This window comes from Lepus europaeus, chromosome 9 (assembly GCF_033115175.1).
Source record: "Lepus europaeus isolate LE1 chromosome 9, mLepTim1.pri, whole genome shotgun sequence".
NCBI lineage: Eukaryota > Metazoa > Chordata > Mammalia > Lagomorpha > Leporidae > Lepus > Lepus europaeus.
This window is the reverse complement of record NC_084835.1, coordinates 125,035,139-125,053,572: the sequence shown is the minus strand read 5'-3', so window position 1 is coordinate 125,053,572 and position 18,434 is coordinate 125,035,139. Positions and strand designations below refer to the sequence as shown.

At 50.5% G+C, this 18,434-nt stretch overlaps 1 protein-coding gene across 1 annotated transcript in view; it reads right to left on the bottom strand.

The window, feature by feature from the left end:
- ATP9B (ATPase phospholipid transporting 9B (putative)) overlaps positions 1-18,434 on the bottom strand; it is a 259,712-nt gene that overhangs the window by 85,740 nt on the left and 155,538 nt on the right. The window contains 1 exon segment of the mRNA XM_062201824.1: positions 7,273-7,433. Within this exon segment, the coding sequence (XP_062057808.1) occupies positions 7,273-7,433 (161 nt within the window).

The window sequence follows — 18,434 nt, the reverse complement described above, 5'->3', positions numbered from 1 at the left end:
CGCGTCGTGCCAGGAATAACCCCTGTGGCTCACTGCTCGGCCCTCTGAGAAGCCCACAGCCCTGCAAACTGCCCTGGCCAACTGTGCCCTAGAGTCATTCCTCCCTGTCCCGAGAAGCTGTTTCCTGCCTATCGACTCCTGAGAGTCTCACACTTCTCTCGCCTTGCTTCTGTTCTGTTCAGTCCAAGTCTCTGCCTGTGCAGACCCTGGACTGCTGAAGTGAGCCCTCCCCAGAGAGCACATCTGTGTCCCTGGCTTCTGCCCGGGGCCGCGGTGCTCCTGCACTGTCACCTCAGCCGTCTCTTCAGCAGAGGCATCCAGCCACACCCCGGTGCATCCTTTCCAAGCGCCGAATCCCCCAACACGAGCATCTTTACAACCTAAAACACAGCAAATTCCCCAGATCACCAATACTGAATGTCACACCTGGGTCTAAGCAAGTTGAAAGTGCTCTTTCCACTAGGCATCCTACCTGGAAAATGAGGTCTTACTAGAGATGCCTGTTAGCGTAGTAGAGATCTAGGAACTGTCTCACAGAGGGAACCTAAACTGACAGAGCTCCCCAACTGCAGACGTCTGTCAACTTCAGGCTTTGCAGGAAGACGCTGTATCTGCTGGGCTCTCGAGTGTTTCTCGGAGGGGCCGCCTTCACACTCCAGCCAGCACCGTGCCTCTGTCACTCACAGCTCTGGAACGCGGCTGTGTTCCCAACATCACAGAGCACCTTGCAGCACACACAGAGAGGTAAGGACTAACGTGACCAGGAGCTGTGGGCCCACCACGTACAGAACTCTGACGGCTCTTGGTCATGGAAGGTACATGGGGCTGAGGCAGCACCTGCTCACTTCAGAACTACAGAAGTAAAAGTGAAACCTGGTAATGTTTTCCTTTGAAAGGCAATGTAAATAATATCCAGTAACTGCACGTACTTTATCCTATTCAGAGGAATTTCAATAAAACAGGTTAAGCTTCTTACATCTGAAAAGCCCCTTCAGAGTATCAGACGTGGGGCTGGCACTGTGGCACAGCAGCACAGGGGATAAAGCTGTGGCCTGTGAGGTCAGCATCCCCTATGGGTCACGGTTCATGTCCCAACTGCCCCATTTCCCATGCAGCTCCCTGCTGATGTGCCTGGGACAGCAGCAGACAACGGCCAGGGTCCTTGGGCTCCTGCCCACATGTGGGAAACCAGGAGGAGGCTCCTGGCTCCTGGCTTTGGCCTGGCTCAGCCCCAGTCCCTGTGGCCATTTGGGGACTGAACCAGTGGATGGAAGATCTCCCCCCTGCCCCGCCTCTCTGAAACTCTGCCTTTCAAATAAATAAATCAATCTTAAAAAAAAAAAAAAAAAGTGAGCCGTAATGCCCTGACTCAGGAGCCTGTCTGAGGCAGCTTCACTGAGCTCACGGGAGGACGGGAGTCAAGCATCGCGTAAGCTTTGCTGCACTGAGCATGGAGACACAGGCGCCCTTCCTCCTCCCGACCTGCACCCACAGGACGGGCGGCTGGGCCACGGTGTCAGCCTCCAGCTGTGTGAGGGGCCTCCACCAGCGCTGTCCTGCCAGACGTATGAAGCCTCCTCTTCTTCACAGCCTTGCTGGCATCTGCTCTTTCTTGTATTTTGACCACAGCATTTGAACCGGAGTGAGATGACACCGCCTTGCAGTTGTGATCTGTATTTCCTGATACTGAGCACTCCAGTGATAGTGCGGGTTTTTTCTTCAAAAATGTCTATCCAGATCCTTCGCCCATTTCTTTTCTTTTCTTTTCTTTTTTTTTTTGACAGGCAGAGTTAGACAGTGAGAGAGAGTGAGAGTGAGAGAGAGCGAGAGAACGGTCTTCCTTTTTTCCATTGGTTCACCCCCCAAGTGGCCGTTACGGCCGGCGCGTTGTGGCCGGTGCGCTGCGTAGATCCGAAGCCAGGAGCCAGGAGCTTCTTCCTGGTCTCCCATGCAGGTGCAGGGCCCAAGGACTTGGGCCATCTTCCACTGCACTCCCGGGCCACAGCAGAGAGCTGGCCTGGAAGAGGGGCAACCGGGACAGAATCCGGCACCCAACTGGGACTAGAACCTGAGGTGCTGGCACCGCAGGCGGAGGATTAGCTTAGTGAGCCTCGCCCATTTCTTAATAGGATTGTTATCTTTGAGCTTTCTGAGTTGCTTATATATTCTGGATATTAATCCTCCGTCAGATGCACACTTGACAGTTTCTCCCACTCTGTCCTCTCTGCTCTCTGCTGACTGAACTGCCTTTGCAGAGCAGAAGCTTGGTTTGATGAACGCCGTTTGTTTAGTTTTGCTTTTGTTGCTGAAACAGACCCTTATGTCCATCAACGCATGAATGGATAAAGAAAAGGTGGTGTACTTACACAATGGAATAGTATTCAATCACGCACAAGAATGAAATCCTGACATCTGCAGCAAAATAGAATCTGGGGTCACTATGTGAAGTGAGCTAAGCCAGACCCAGAACAATAAATACTGCACGCTCTCTTGTGTGGACGTTAACTTGGACAGTGAGCTAGAGGTTGGGAAGGGTGAGGAAGGGGGGACAGAGGGAGGCTGGATGAAGGACATCCAGACACAGTCGGATGGAAGTAGCAGCCCAAGAGCTGCACAGCCCGGCGCAGGGTGGGGGCACACCTGGCAGTAATGGGTGCTGTGCTGCTGGGTCAAGGACTCGGAGGGGCCGGTCGGCTCCAATCATAAACTCGTGGGTGCTGTGCTGGGATGTGCACTGTATTGTGCGTTTGCTTCACCTGCCTTACAGTTTACAGTCGTCCTTGCCTGTAAAATCTGTGTCGCTACATTCTCGGCTGTGAAAGGGAGGGCACCGCGTCATGTTGAAGAAGCAGGCGTGAGACACTGGGGAGCTAGAGGTGAGCTCCTGATTCTGTCTATGAAGTCTCTCCAAGCATGCAGGAAGACTGTGACTTCTGCACTCTGCATGGATGTAAAAAAGGATATACAGACGCACACAGGCGCCGCCCTCACTGGCGCACACGCTCACAGCTACAGACGCACACAGGCGCCGCCCTCACTGGCGCACACGCTCACAGCTACAGACGCACACAGGCGCCGCCCTCACTGGTGCACACGCTCACAGCTACAGATGCACACAGGCGCCGCCCTCACTGGCGCACACGCTCACAGCCACAGGCACCGCCCTCACTGGCACACACGCTCACAGCTACAGACGCACACAGGTGCCGCCCTCACTGGCGCACACGCTCACAGCTACAGACGCTCACAGCTACAGACCCACACAGGCGCCGCCCTCACTGGCGCACACGCTCACAGCTACAGACGCACACAGGCGCCGCCCTCACTGGCGCACACGCTCACAGCTACAGATGCACACAGGCGCCGCCCTCACTGGCGCACACGCTCACAGCTACAGACGCACACAGGCGCCGCCCTCACTGGCGCACACGCTCACAGCTACAGACGCTCACAGCTACAGACGCACACAGGCGCCGCCCTCACTGGCGCACACGCTCACAGCTACAGACGCTCACAGCTACAGACCCACACAGGCGCCACCCTCACTGGCGCACACGCTCACAGCTACAGACGCACACAGGCGCCGCCCTCACTGGCGCACACGCTCACAGCTACAGACGCTCACAGCTACAGACCCACACAGGCGCCGCCCTCACTGGCGCACACGCTCACAGCTACAGACGCACACAGGCGCCGCCCTCACTGGCGCACACGCTCACAGCTACAGACGCTCACAGCTACAGACCCACACAGGCGCCGCCCTCACTGGCGCACACGCTCACAGCCGCCTCGAAAGCTGGCGCACACACATCTGAGGCTTCACAGAATTCACCCGGAGACAGTTCACTAATAGTATTTCTTTTCTTTTCTTACTATAATGCATTTTCTATATTTTACTACAAATACATGTATTTATTTAAATTTGAAAATTAGTTTTAGTTCAAACACACTTATAGCATGTACACACTCTTGAACTGTAACTAGTTTTTCTTGTTGACTGGTTAAAGGAAGAAGACCTTGTCTCACGTATACTACTGCTGTACTACAGGGAGAAGACCCTGTCTACGTACACCACCGCCGTGCTACAGGGAGAAGACCCTGTCTACGTACACCACCGCCGTGCTACAGGGAGAAGACCCTGTCTACGTACACCACCGCCGTGCTACAGGGAGAAGACCCTGTCTACGAACACCACCGCCGTGCTACAGGGAGAAGACCCTGTCTACGAACACCACCGCCGTGCTACAGGGAGAAGACCCTGTCTGCGTACACCACCGCCGTGCTACAGGGAGAAGACCCTGTCTGCGTACACCACCGCCGTGCTACAGGGAGAAGGTCCTGTCTACGTACACCACCGCCGTGCTACAGGGAGAAGACCCTGTCTGCGTACACCACCGCCGTGCTACAGGGAGAAGACCCTGTCTACGTACACCACCGCCGTGCTACAGGGAGAAGGTCCTGTCTACGTACACCACCGCCGTGCTACAGGGAGAAGGTCCTGTCTACGTACACCACCGCCGTGCTACAGGGAGAAGGTCCTGTCTACGTACACCACCGCCGTGCTACAGGGAGAAGGCCCTGTCTGCGTACACCACCGCCGTGCTACAGGGAGAAGACCCTGTCTGCGTACACCACCGCCGTGCTACAGGGAGAAGACCCTGTCTGCGTACACCACCGCCGTGCTACAGGGAGAAGACCCTGTCTGCGTACACCACCGCCGTGCTACAGGGAGAAGACCCTGTCTGCGTACACCACCGCCGTGCTACAGGGAGAAGACCCTGTCTACGTACACCACCGCCGTGCTACAGGGAGAAGGTCCTGTCTACGTACACCACCGCCGTGCTACAGGGAGAAGACCCTGTCTACGTACACCACCGCCGTGCTACAGGGAGAAGACCCTGTCTACGTACACCACCGCCGTGCTACAGGGAGAAGACCCTGTCTGCGTACACCACCGCCGTGCTACAGGGAGAAGACCCTGTCTGCGTACACCACCGCCGTGCTACGGGGAGAAGGCCCTGTCTACGTACACCACCGCCGTGCTACAGGGAGAAGGCCCTGTCTACGTACACCACCGCCGTGCTACAGGGAGAAGACCCTGTCTGCGTACACCACCGCCGTGCTACAGGGAGAAGACCCTGTCTGCGTACACCACCGCCGTACTACAGGGAGAAGACCCTGTCTACGTACACCACCGCCGTGCTACAGGGAGAAGACCCTGTCTACGTACACCACCGCCGTACTACAGGGAGAAGACCCTGTCTACGTACACCACCGCCGTACTACAGGGAGAAAGAAAGTCCACAGAAATAAAACACCTCATTAGAAACCTGCAACAGAAATCTCAATGCTGTTCAACGGTTTCTGTCAATCAACGACAGAGGTCTCTAGCCGTAAGAAGAGAGCTCTCATTTGGCCTTTCATGGCCTAAAACAGAAGTCTTGGAGCTTGCATGAGGTTCCAAAACTGTGAAATGCGGAAATAAATAGCAAATGTAATGGAAGCAAAGAAGACACACTCAGGAGTGCTCAACAGCATCCTGTGTTCGCTTCAGAGAGATGGAGCTCTGGTGAAGTCCGCAGTGCAGGCATGGGCGCTGTCTCGGGCACTCACTTGCCCTCCCTCTGCTTTGAACACAGTCCTGCGCCTTCGCAATAGCCACAGCTCATGGTCACCAGGCCGCACGGTGCCCTCTGTCCCCACGCCCTGCTTCACTCCACGGCAGTGGGCATCGCTACGCCACATGTCTGCCTCTCACCCCATGGCAGCAGTGTCTGCTCTGCTACTGGCTGGTCCCCACACACAGCACTTGCCACCTGCTACCCTGAGTTATGTCTCCTCTTCTATATGTGAGTAAAAAGCAGAGATCCATGGAAACAGTAAGAATTATATTTTTCAGGTTTTATTTCAAACACCATCACTAAGGTGGTTGCTATATAAATGATTTTACATTGGTTAAAGCCACGTGAAGTCGGAGACCAGGCTAGTGCACACAGGGACTCAGGGGAGGGCAGTGTTGGTGTGTGCGAGGTGAAGAGGGCCCTGGGACACACCCAGGGCCCTGCGGTCCACGTTGATGTAGACAACCTGGGAACTGCATGGAGGATCCCCATCTGAACGCACAGCCTCTGAAGTGCTGGCCTGTCACAGAAACAGACCTGGTGTTCTGTAGCTACACTTTGCTCATGGCCACACATCCAAGGCTTCTTTTGGGCACCGAGGTACTGTCCCCAGAGCCGACTGTGGCACTCAGGACACCTCTGGTGATCTACACAGGCTCGGACCCTGCGGGCAGGACAGGACCCTGGAATGGGTCCCTTCAACCATCACTAAGGGAGCTCCCACCACACACCACACACTCTGTTCTGGGCACAGGACTCAGCCAAATGAACCCCCTGGTGCATGGAGCTCAGCGGATGGAGAGGGACCGTCAACAGCAAGAGCAACAGCAGAACTGAAAGAGGAGGGCGTGTACAGTGGAGTCTGAGTGACAAGAAGGGACCAGCCAGTGGATGGTACAGCTACAACGGGGACGGCCTGACGTATACGATGGAGAGGAGACAGGAGGGAGGCTGGCCCTACCATGCACAAGGCAGAGCTGCAGCTACTCAGCCCAGTACCCTCTGCTGCTTCGTTCCATTCTGGTACAGAAAGTGGCCACTGTGGACTCATACTTTACCCTACGTGTTTGGTTTTAATTATCTTTTAAAAAATATCATTTCTTTAAACACTCTAAAATGCACTTACTAACATCTATATTGTAAATATCAGTCTTTAAATTAAGACATCTGATATTAACTATTTATATGCCAGTCTCTGGATACATGGGTTATCATTTTGAAAAATTATTCATATTAAAAGACTGCCTTACTCAAGACATTATCGAACTTGACAGATATATTAGACGCTTTTTAAAATATAGATAACTCTGCAGTGTCAGCGATGGCTGCAGCTCCAAGGGCACTGAGACGAGAAAGTCAACGAGCAGCCAGCAAAATTATTTTGTCAGATTCAGATTTATGTTTTATCAAGAAAAACCTCCCAATTTTGAAGCTTCCATCACCAATAGGCTCCTAAAGAGCAGAGTGTCAGATCTCCAGATTATTCTAACAAAAAAGTATTTCCACGGAAAGGCCCCTCAAGGCTGGGGAGCGTTCCCGCCCCTTCCTCTTCAGCCCACCTGGGTAATTTACTTTTTCACTGAGAAAGATAAATTTCGTTTCAGTAACATCATGTTCATGTGAAGCCAGACACTTAATCCTTTAAACCTACCTTATGGGAATGATGTAGGAAAAGAGAAGAAGGAACCGAAAAAGGTTGCGGTACCAAGGGCCCACGAAGCCTTGCAGGGTTACCATGACAACGGACAGGGCCACCAGAGCCAAGAACAGTGCCTTCGTCAGCTGGTTGAGTTCCAGGTCCAACAAGCCAACCTGAAAGAGAACCACAGGATTCATGCACCACTGTGATTGAGATGACACGAGAACGGTGCCCTAAGGAAACGCAGGGATGTGCAGGTATTAGCCTTCATCGTTACGAAACAGAAACGCACTCACTTCCCTTTTCTCCAGGGGAACTCTTATGGACTCGGGCAGGATCTCTGAAGCCGAGTCATGACACTCAAAGCACTGCCAGAAGGGGTGTGCTGACGGAGCCCAAGGCCAGAGAACGCGCCACAGCACACTCAGACGCGCTCGCCCTAATGGAGGACAGGGGGCCCTGCACCCCAGCACGGCAGGTGCACTCTCTCCCAGGTGAGATTCCACTGAGGGGGAGACCCTGTCTGGGGGCCCGACCTGACCACTGGCTCTCTGATGCAGCAGAGCCGTCAGTCTGCAATGAAACCGTCTTCACGCCAACAAGGTACAGGACGCTCAGGTTCATTCTGTGCACCATTTATTCGCTGAGCCAAACGCGAGCGGGAAGGCTGTCGGCTGTGTTGTGTTCTGTACAGTGAGAACCAGCAGCCCAACAGCTCGCGTTCTACAAGCTACAGAGAAGTTGGGAACAAGAGTTGGGAGGCGTGCAACAGTAATTTCGAGCTCTAGCAATCTGTGCCAACAGTTTCTTCTTGCTTAGTTCCACCCCGAAAGACCATGACACAACACTGGGGGGTGGGCCCAGCAAGAGCGTGGGCGCTGCAGGATGGCTTCAGAATCAGAGAGCAGAAGTGCCACAGCGCAGCCTCGAAGATTCCTCACCATGGGGCAGGCGCCACGGCACAGCAGTTTGAACTCCTGCATCCCACATGCGAGTGCTGGTTTAAGTCCCAGCTGCTCTGCTTCCAAACCAGCTCCCTGCTAATGTACCTGAGAAGCACTGGATGATGGCTCAAGTACTTGGGTCCCTGCCGCCCATGTGAGAGCCCCAGATGGAGTTCCAGGTTCCTGGCTTCAGCCTGAGCCAGCCCTGGCTGTTGCAGCCATTTGGCTAGTGAACCAGCAGATGGAAGATCTCTCTCTCTCACCCCATTCAAATAAGTAAATCAAAAAATACATTTTTTTAAAAAAAGATTCCTCATGACACAGAACTTAGGCCAGTACAAACGATGGCTCTGCCACTGAGCTACAGTTTTCTGTAACACAGGAAGGACACCTGTGTCCTCCTACAGGGTTCAGGATGGCGTGAGATAAAGCACCGGTCCCAGTGCACAGCAGGCCCCACCCACTTCCTGATCCTACAAGAACTTGGATTTGAACCCAGCTTCTCAGCCTCCTAACAGTGTGAATGTGGGGAACCTCCTTCAACCTTTCAGCCTCATTGTTGTCTTCTATATGTGGTTCCACCAGGTGGCACGGGTGCCTGGGAAGTGACCAGGGCGAGGTGCTGCTGTGGTCAGGAAAGTGTGCCTTTAACTTAACTACTGATTTGCAGGACAGTAATGGAAGACTAAATCCCGGCAGGTGAGGCATCTCGCTGCCACCTGAACTTCTCTATCTGGTACAACTTCTGAGAAAGAGTAAATTAAAAACGTGCTTGCAAAAGCCTAGTAAAACGCAGCAGGACGCTGAGGATCGCTGAGCTCACGAAGAACTTATTTTTCAGTGCCTTGTGAGAGCATGTAACTCTAGCGATAGAAAGCCAGCCTTTCCCACAAGCCACTTTGGTTTTCATGAAAACATGCCATGAACTCTCACCACACCACTGGAATCCGGTAGAAAGAAAACCAAAACCAAAACTTTTGTCAGGAGGTCCCTTAAGTGCAGCTGTGAGAAAAACTCAAGAAATAGTTACGTTCTGTGCCCAACGCCAGCGTCATAAACACTAGATAACTGTGGGGCCGCATCTGCAAGCAGCAGAAGCGTCACAGGCGAAACAAGACGAAGGCAGCAACGCACGTCACGACAGAAGGCGTGCTCCTCCGCTCGGCCTCCGCCACCTCTCCAAGCCGTACTCGGCGTGCAGGGATGCGGCGAGCGCAGCAGGCAGCCAGGCGCAGCACCACTGACCGGTCTGGAGCATGGGCTCGGTCGGAACCGAGGGGTGGATACCGAAGGCCTGGCAAGGTGGGCTGTGAGTCCGGCCAGCCATCCCAGCTCTTCCCCAGCTGCGGAGTTCAGGGGAACGCGGGCTCACCTCCACCTGAGACTCCTAAGGAAACTCTAAACTAAAACTGTTATCCATTTTGTATCGGATGTATCTGCTCCACTGCAGTGGGACACTGAACCGCGGAAACCCCTCCCTGCGCTGCCAGCAACACAGGCAGCGGTCAGCTCGCTGCGCACCCCGGGGAGCCTGCGGCCTCTGGCTCACAGTGGGGCAGCACCTCCTGCCCAGTAAAGTGGCCGGGGCGCCGCGCCCACAGCAGCGCCCAGCCTCCTTCATCTCGTGGTCTCGCACCAAACCAGTAAGACACACGTTTTGCCAGCGGACAGCCAGTCTGGACAGGGGCCCCGCTTTGCCAAGTTCCAAGCATTCCCAGTGCCGTTCCCGCGCCTGAGAAGGCGCCGCGGGGGACCAGGGCGCTGATTTATCAGCTCCATTTAAAAAGCAGAGCAACGAGGACAAATATCGTGCAATTTCCGCTACCCCAACTACTACATAGTTTATGCTTGAATTATTGAGAAAAATAGGTTTTTGGATTAAAATGAAGAAAAATTAAGCCAGGGAAGTAGAGCATGTTTCAAAGCCCGGATCCTTTCGCTGTGACAAAGGCGGCCTAAGTTTCAGGCCTCGCTGGGGATCAGATGAAGTCATTATTCATTCAGTCAGGGAAAAAAGGCTCAATTACCTCAACCTAAAGATGCTATCAATGAATGCAAAGTGCATATTTTACTCTATTCATCCAAATCCCATTAAAAAGTGAAAGGAATGATTTAATCTGGCCTTCCAGAGTTGGTCTTTTTTTGTAATAAAATAAAGAATCACTGTCTTGCAAAATGCATAAGCACCACCTCACACTTTCCCGGCATCATGGCCGTGAAAGACTAAAAGCCCGGACAAAACACTCTGAAATGAATACAAAGTTTCCTTTGGACAAGCGCAGCACATAGGATGGAAACAGTGAGAGCGGCCCCTGCCCGCTGATGTGGCTGTGTCCAGCCTGGATACCTTCCTAACGCCGGAGACAACGTGGGCAATCGCTGGCCCAGTGAGCACAACAGTTTTAAAGCCAACTCTATGTTGTCTTCCTGTTAACTTAAAGAAAAGCTGTCCGCACTGCGGCTCAGTGAAATACGACTTTCCTGCCGTGGGCGCTGCTGGCGCTCGGGCAGCCTTCGCACGGCGCAGGCCTCCTCCTGGAGCGCAGCTGCTGCAGGGCTCTGCTGTGGCCGCACCGTGGGGGAAACGCTCCCCTCCACACGGCCACCTCACGGAACGCACCCCTCCACACGCTACCTCACAGAACACACCCCTCAACACGGCCACCTCACGGAACGCACCCCTCCACACGCTACCTCACAGAACACACCCCTCAACACGGCCACCTCACGGAACGCACCCCTCCACACGCTACCTCACGGAACGCACCCCTCAACACGGCCACCTCACGGAACGCACCCCTCCACACGGCCACCTCACGGAACGCTCCCCTCAACACGCTACCTCACGGAACGCACCCCTCAACACGCTACCTCACGGAAACGCTCCCCTCAACACGGCCACCTCACGGAACGCACCCCTCAACACGCTACCTCACGGAACGCACCCCTCAACACGCTACCTCACGGAAATGCTCCCCTCAACACGGCCACCTCACGGAAACGCACCCCTCCACACACTACCTCACGGAACGCACCCCTCCACACGGCCACCTCACGGAAACGCACCCCTCAACACGGCTGTCTCACAGAAAAGGAACCCACTTCCAGTTAATCTCTCCATACTCAGTTGCTCTGCAATATCCTTAAAAGTATCTCCAACTCATCTAAAACTAACTCAAGTTATCTACAAATAAAAACTGGTTAACTTACAAAGCATGCACCTATGAAGAAGATGGTACCTTGAGTTTGGGTGTCAATTTCTTCCTTCTTTAAAGAATGTCTTAAATACATGAACAGAACAAGTACCTTTCGCCATGACTGAAAACCTTTTCACCTATAAAATATATTATTAATCACTTGAAGTAATTATGACAGTGTAAGAAAAGGTAAATTTAAAAATAGAAAAAAGGTAAATTAGGTATAGCAGGAGGCAATTTTCAAGATTTATTGTAATTTCCCATATTAGTAAAGCAAATTTTCTTCTACTTGTCATAATATTTGTTTTATTTGAATCAACTGTGATAACAAAATTAAATACACGACTGGAAATTTTAATCTCCAAGGGAAAATTTGTACGCAATGTCTAAGACAACCACCACGGCAGTGCAAAGGGGCTGCTGCAGGATAATGAGCACAATAATTGCCTGCATAATCTAAAAGGCTCCTAATGGCAACGATCACAAACCCATTTAGCTCCTCTTTAATTTATGTACCAAGTTTTAAATAGCTAATGGTTCTCAGTAAAATAATGGTTTATACCAACAACAGAGGGGAAGACGGTATTCTGTTTAATCAAGAAAAGATCAGTCAGGTTATTTTCTTTTAAGGGAATGCGTGGACAAATGAGAACCCAACCTTATCTCCGTAACACAGCACCACTCCAATCCATCTCAAAGTTAAAACTCCTACCACAGCACAGAGTTCCTGAGAAGCCCATGTACAGCCACACAGAACAAAAGTCTGAAGTTATAAAACCACAGACCCCACCAGTGACTGAAGGAGTGCCAGACACACGGCCGCTGAGCACCACCGGCGGTGACCTCAGCCCTGACCTGCAGGGTGTGAACACTGAAGTCACACTCCTACCACTCTGAAACGCGTGTGAACTTATCCACTACACAGCAGTGGTTTAGAACAGCACAATAAAACACTGAATTTCAAAGAGCCAAGTTAAACCTTTACAGAAGATGAAATATTATTTCAATTTGTCCAATATTTTGCATGTGAATACCACAAAATTTGACAAAGAGCAAACCCCCAGTCTATGGCCCAATTCATTCAAGACAACTCTACATGAGTGGAAGTAGAGTTTTATACATGAAAGACTCCATGAGGAAGAGAACTGCCAATGGCATTTATCTTCTACCGGCAAAACCATTCACTGGACAACCTATCAGTTCTTTATCATTCAGAATGTGGCTTGTGAACCAAAATCGAGACAGGGCTAAGCTCTGACCTAATTAAAATTGTTATAAAGGGTACACTACTTTGAAACAAACCAGCCCCATATTTTCCACTTCTAGTACAATCTTAAGAAGAAAAAAATAAGTAATTTTCAGATCTCCATTTATATTTCTGTGTTTCAAATAAATGAGACGCACATACTAAATCTAACCCCTGAATCTTACAGAAATAACTGTTTCCTTATGGAGTTTAAATGAAAAGTATCTGTTTTTAAGAAGTGATGCTACATAGCCTTTTTTTCTCTTTTCCTTAGGCTTGTTTTATTCATTCGTCTTTCGACAGGAACTAAGTCTTCAGCGCAGCACACGCAGGCTGCCACACACCACAGCCGCGGCTGAGCTGTGCTGTTTATCGCCCCAGTGATCTGCGAAATAAGAAGCGTTTCTCTCGGCCATTCTAGCCTAGTGGCTCAATACTCTGTGCTTCAAAAGCTCCTGAAAACAGCAGCAGGAAGACAATTTCTCATGGTACAATATTTTGATTAATTCTTCAGGATCAAAATCTGTATTTACACAAGACTTCTTAAAGCCTCTGTAAAAGAACATTTTATAACCTACATTTTTACTAACATCTTTTGCTTGACTATTCCTTACACTGAATTCAAGTTTCTCTCTTGTTCACTCTACGGTAATTACACAGAATGCTTTTCCTTGAGTATTTAAGAACCAATCAGGTTATTGTATTTTTCATATATAAATAAGAAATATTGTGTGAGGATAATTACCAGACAAGGAAATAAAACCACTTTCAATACCAGCCTGAAAAACACAGTCAGGAGATGATGGGATGCAAACTGAGACCCTCTGCAGACGTCACACACGCTGGAGGCCACACACTGCGTGGCACACACTGTCAGGCCCCGGGGTCAGCTGGCTACAATCCGCACGCCATGCAGCATGTCTGTGAGCCCAGTCCTCTCAAGGGGGGCCTTGCAGACCACGTGGCCCTCGCACTGCCTGCGTCACAGCCCACTCACCAGGGTCATGCTAGAAAGCAGCACACTCACAGCCCGAAGGCTCAGACGCACTCTGCAAACTCATGCTCTCCTCACCGGCTCATGCGCGACAGCTACGTCCTGTGGGAGCCACCTGACAGCTGTTACTGATTCCAGAATCTTCATGAAAGTACAATCAATACAGCAAAAGTCAGTCAGGTGGAAAGCAATATCATGACTTAAAAATACACGGTAAATTAAATTTTTAATTATTATAAATTGTTTCAAATATTCTCAACTTGTGCACATCAAACCCATACTTAAAACAAATATGAGTCTGTGAAAACCATCTAGAAGCTATTTGGAAATTTAACTTCTACTCTATAGACACAAAGGACAGAACCCATGACTCCAAGTCAAGACACACCTGTACATTTCTAAAGGACGTGGCTCCTGCTCGTATTTCACAGTAATGTCCATGGTTTGTGTGAGAACCTGGGGCGCGAGGAAACTCCCTCAACCCCATTCTCAGTCCAGCACTACTCTGCAAACAGTTTGCGTGGGCTGCTGCACTCCTGGCTGCCTCTGCAAACGTCAAGATGGCCAGCAGGGGGCGCTCAAGGCCGACATGTGTTCTCCCTGAACGCTGAAGGCCTGCTCTGGGGGTAGGCCTCGTAAGTCTAATTGCATCTCTAATTCAACCAACTCCACACGTTGCCAGCGTTTGATGTACTCTTGACAGAGCATTACCCTATGGAACTCCAGGTTCTGCCTAATTCAGGGCAGATGTCATCAACTTTAACATCCTAGATGGCAGAGGGCTGGACCCCTGGTAAAAATCTTCCAGCGTGTCGGGACGCGTGCCCCAGCACAGCTTAAACGGCTGCAGAAATCGGCTCAGGGACTGTAAAGCTCTCTGAAGATTTACGCTTGCAAACTGATGACGCACCATGTATTACTTTATTTTTTTGGACAACGTAGGAAGCTATCAGTTTTAAGTGGTTTTGCCAAGACCACCCAGTAATTTGCAATAATCAGTTCAATAACTGAAGCTATCCACTGACACCAGAGACCTCGACAATTCGACATCATTCACATAAGTGCAATCTGAGCTCAGGCATTTGGTTTCCAACTTAGTCTAATTAAACAGGCAGTTTATTTAGGTAATTTTATATGTATTGTAACAGATATTCAATAAACAGTATTAAGCTACTCTCAAGTCCTCCCTGACTAAAGCACAACAGTTATGAGTGGGGCGGGGGCACGCTGGACAAACCCGGGACAGGGCGACACGGCCACCTGGGCCACTGGGCCTCAGTGGGCCTGGGCAGGGATCTCTGCTCAGTTCTTTACGACATGATGAGGCCACACAGCCATGGGAGTGCCCCATCCTGCCCCACCCCAACCCAAGAGGTACAAAATAGATTTTTCTAGTAACAACACTGATACCAACAAGATAAAAGAAAGGCTCTTACCAGCAGTTTGAAACTGACAGACACAGCACGGCAGGGAAGACCAGGACTCCCTGCACAGCCTGAAGAGCTGCTACCGCTCTGCACCAAGCTCCTCCTGGGAAGCGCGCCCGAGAGAGGCCTTTTCCTCCCCGGGGAGGGCAGAAAACACGTAAATATTTGCTTGACTGACACAGTTTAGTACTGACTAGGGAGCAGACCAGTGTTAAGAGGTTCGGCTCCACTTAGAACTGAAGGAGGCGCTGGTGCTGTGGTATAACAGGTGAAGCCACGGCCCTCAGTGCTGGCATCCCATGTGTGGACGCTGGTTCGCACCAGGGCTGCTCCACTTCCGATCCAACTCTCTGCTACGGCCTGGGAAAGCAGTAGAAGATGGCCCAAGTCCTTGAGCCCCTGCAATCACATGGGAGACCCATAAGAAGCTCCTGGCTCCTGGCTTCAGATTGGCACAGTTCTAGCCATTCTGGCCAATTGGGGAATGAACCAGCAGATGGAAGACCTCTCCTTCTCTCTCTGTGTAACTCTTTCAAGTAAATAAAAAACCTTAAAAAAACAAACAAAAAAACTGTGAAGGAAATTTCCAAATCATATATAACAAGTAAATGGTCAGGGCTTCCACTCTCATGCCTTCTGAAATTCCCAAGCACAATGAACTCTTCAAAAAGCTAACAACAATTATTCACTGCCTTTTTGGCATTCAGCATGCCAGGTGCCAAAGGCCTGACTCCTGCACGTGGCTTGGAAATGCTGCACCAGAGAGGAGAGGGACCGATCGGATCACTGCCCCTCCACAGTTCTCTGGCAATCTGCACGCAGAGGGCGAGTGATGGCTTAGCAGCCCCACTGTGCAGAGGCACCCAGGGCACAGCTTCCCGCCTGCTTATCTTTCTTAAGAAACTTCAGGAAAGGGAATGGTTAAATTTCTATGAGTAAACGAGGTAATTGATTTACCATTGAAACTTTAATCTCTGGCCCCAGCATCTCTTCCTAGGAGGTAATGGGACATGGGTTTCTGTAATAAAGCCAGACATTTGCGCAGTGATTAATTTCAGAGTGTTGTCATCTAAATCTGTTCTTTGGCACACCACTAAGTATAAGACACTTGGTGCAAGAGAATTCATGAAACACCGTTAGTTTAAAATTTTTGTTGATAGTGAGTCCACTGAGGACTAGAGAGACTAGCCAATAACACTTGACGTTGCTAATTCGAGGTACCAGCATCTGTGGAACAGCAACAAAAAATGACAATCAATGGGAAAATTCCTCAATTTCTATCAGTTCAGTTCTTGTGGAGTTCAGCTTAGCCTGTCTGAAACATCCTGGCAGCACGCGTAGCACTGCACCACAATGCGTGGCAAAGACAGGATCCAGGCACAGGACACAAAAGCTACGTTTGTGTCGGGATGGTGTCACTGCCTCCAGCATCCTTGGCTTACTGTGTACACACGCGAGACCCAGGAGCCATTCTCCAGCTCTCTGGCACCTGTCACTGCATAAAACCACTCACTCCTGAGTATTTTTACATTGAGAGTCATTTTCTGACTCGATATGTGACTGAGGTATTTGCTGGAAACCAAACTGTGGTTACTGTTTCATTTACTTCGTTAGATTCCCTGGTAATTAAATACCTATCACCTACTTCTATTAAAAACATAGGTGAAGATATAAAAATGCCAACCAGAGTCCCAACACGAGAATTACAACATCTCCAAGTCCTGCACCTTTTGCAGCCCACGCACACATCTGCCTGACTAGCTATTAACCACCCCCGAGTGTGGGTGACGCGAGAGTCCTACGGCAGCACAGCACAACGCAGACGCAACCGCAAAGAAAGAACACGCCCGAGGGAGCCTCCTTGGGTCTTACCTGACCCCGAGTCACCGACTTAGTCCTTAAAGCCACAGAGCTCATTATTTGCATTCTTTTTCTGTTTTGTAGAGAAGATGGAATTTCATAGGTTTGCTGAAAATTTTTATCATAAGGGTGAAATGGTTAAATAAACTTTTCACGTTGCCTCATCACCCTTTTATTACTGGAACTGTCTATTAAGAGGTTTATTGCTGGTATCCCGGCAAAATGTAATGCTATTTCAAACCACCTAAAATTTTTGTGCTACTTTATGTCTTCAGAGACATTGTATGAGCCATTTCATACTTAATGGCTTGTAAGCAACCCCGAGAGTTGGGAATTGTCTGAAAAGTTGCTCAGATTGACAGATAAAGTGAAAAGGTCTGTATTAATTTCCAAATAAAGAAATGCATGGCGTGGTATCTCACGATGATTATACTCTAAAGTACCAATTAGAACGCATCAGAAACTAGAGCAAGTTGACACTCTACAATAAAGCAAATAATTTCCAGTTGGAGGGGCAGAAAATGTTAATATGCAACGTTCAAGACTACAAGAATCTCTGTAAAGGAAGTGGCTAATAAGGTTTAATGATGCATGTCAGGAAGCCCGGGGTGTGGGGAAACACAGCTGCTACATCTTGCAAACTGTTTGATACACACATCTTCCTCGCACAGGACGTCAGCTGTGCGGGTGCCACAGGGGACAGTGTAGACTGCAGGCCAGGACAAGCAAAAGACATTAATATAACACGGCGCTACAGGCTCGCACCCTGAGTAAGCTCAGCTCAGGCAAGAGGGTTAAAGCAGTCTTCCCTAAGACGTCCTGGAAACAGCCTCGCCAGCCTAAGCACCAGGACCATTAAAACCATCATAAAACAGACAAAGCACTTGGATTTAGGGAGTTGATAACCTTCACAAAATGTCACCCTTCTAGCTACCTGAGGTGCCGGAGCACAAAGGAGCCTGGAGCGCCTCTGCCGCAGGCCTGTCCAGGGTGCACAGAGGAGCCGCGGCAGGCTGAGCCCTGCTCACAGAGCCTGGTTACCAGGGACGGTGGCGTGCAGGTGCCGGCAGACAGGCGGACGGCAGCGCACTCTCAACTGCACCAGATGGTAGCCAGGGTCACTGGAAACAGCAGACCTTCCACAAGCAGGCCCTTGTGCGAGGCCCCATCAGACTCAAAAGCTCTCAGGAGCACGTTAATTATTCAGCCACCAGAAGACAACTGCTAGGTCACAACACTAATATCAAGAAGCTGTTAAAGCACTTGGAGCGCACTTATTTTAAATGTAATTACACATGTTAGCTATGAGAAACAAGTACACCACACAATGACAAAAAGGTTGCCCTGAGCTGAAAGACCTAAAATCCAAGTAATCAGTGAATCGTCTTATGGCAAAACAGAGTCAACAGGTGCCAGCTCTGGGCAAACAGGCCTCCCACAGCAACCTCCCAGGGAGGGACTGGGAGGCTGGAGGACAGCTAGACAGTGACAGGGAGGCGGGTGGAG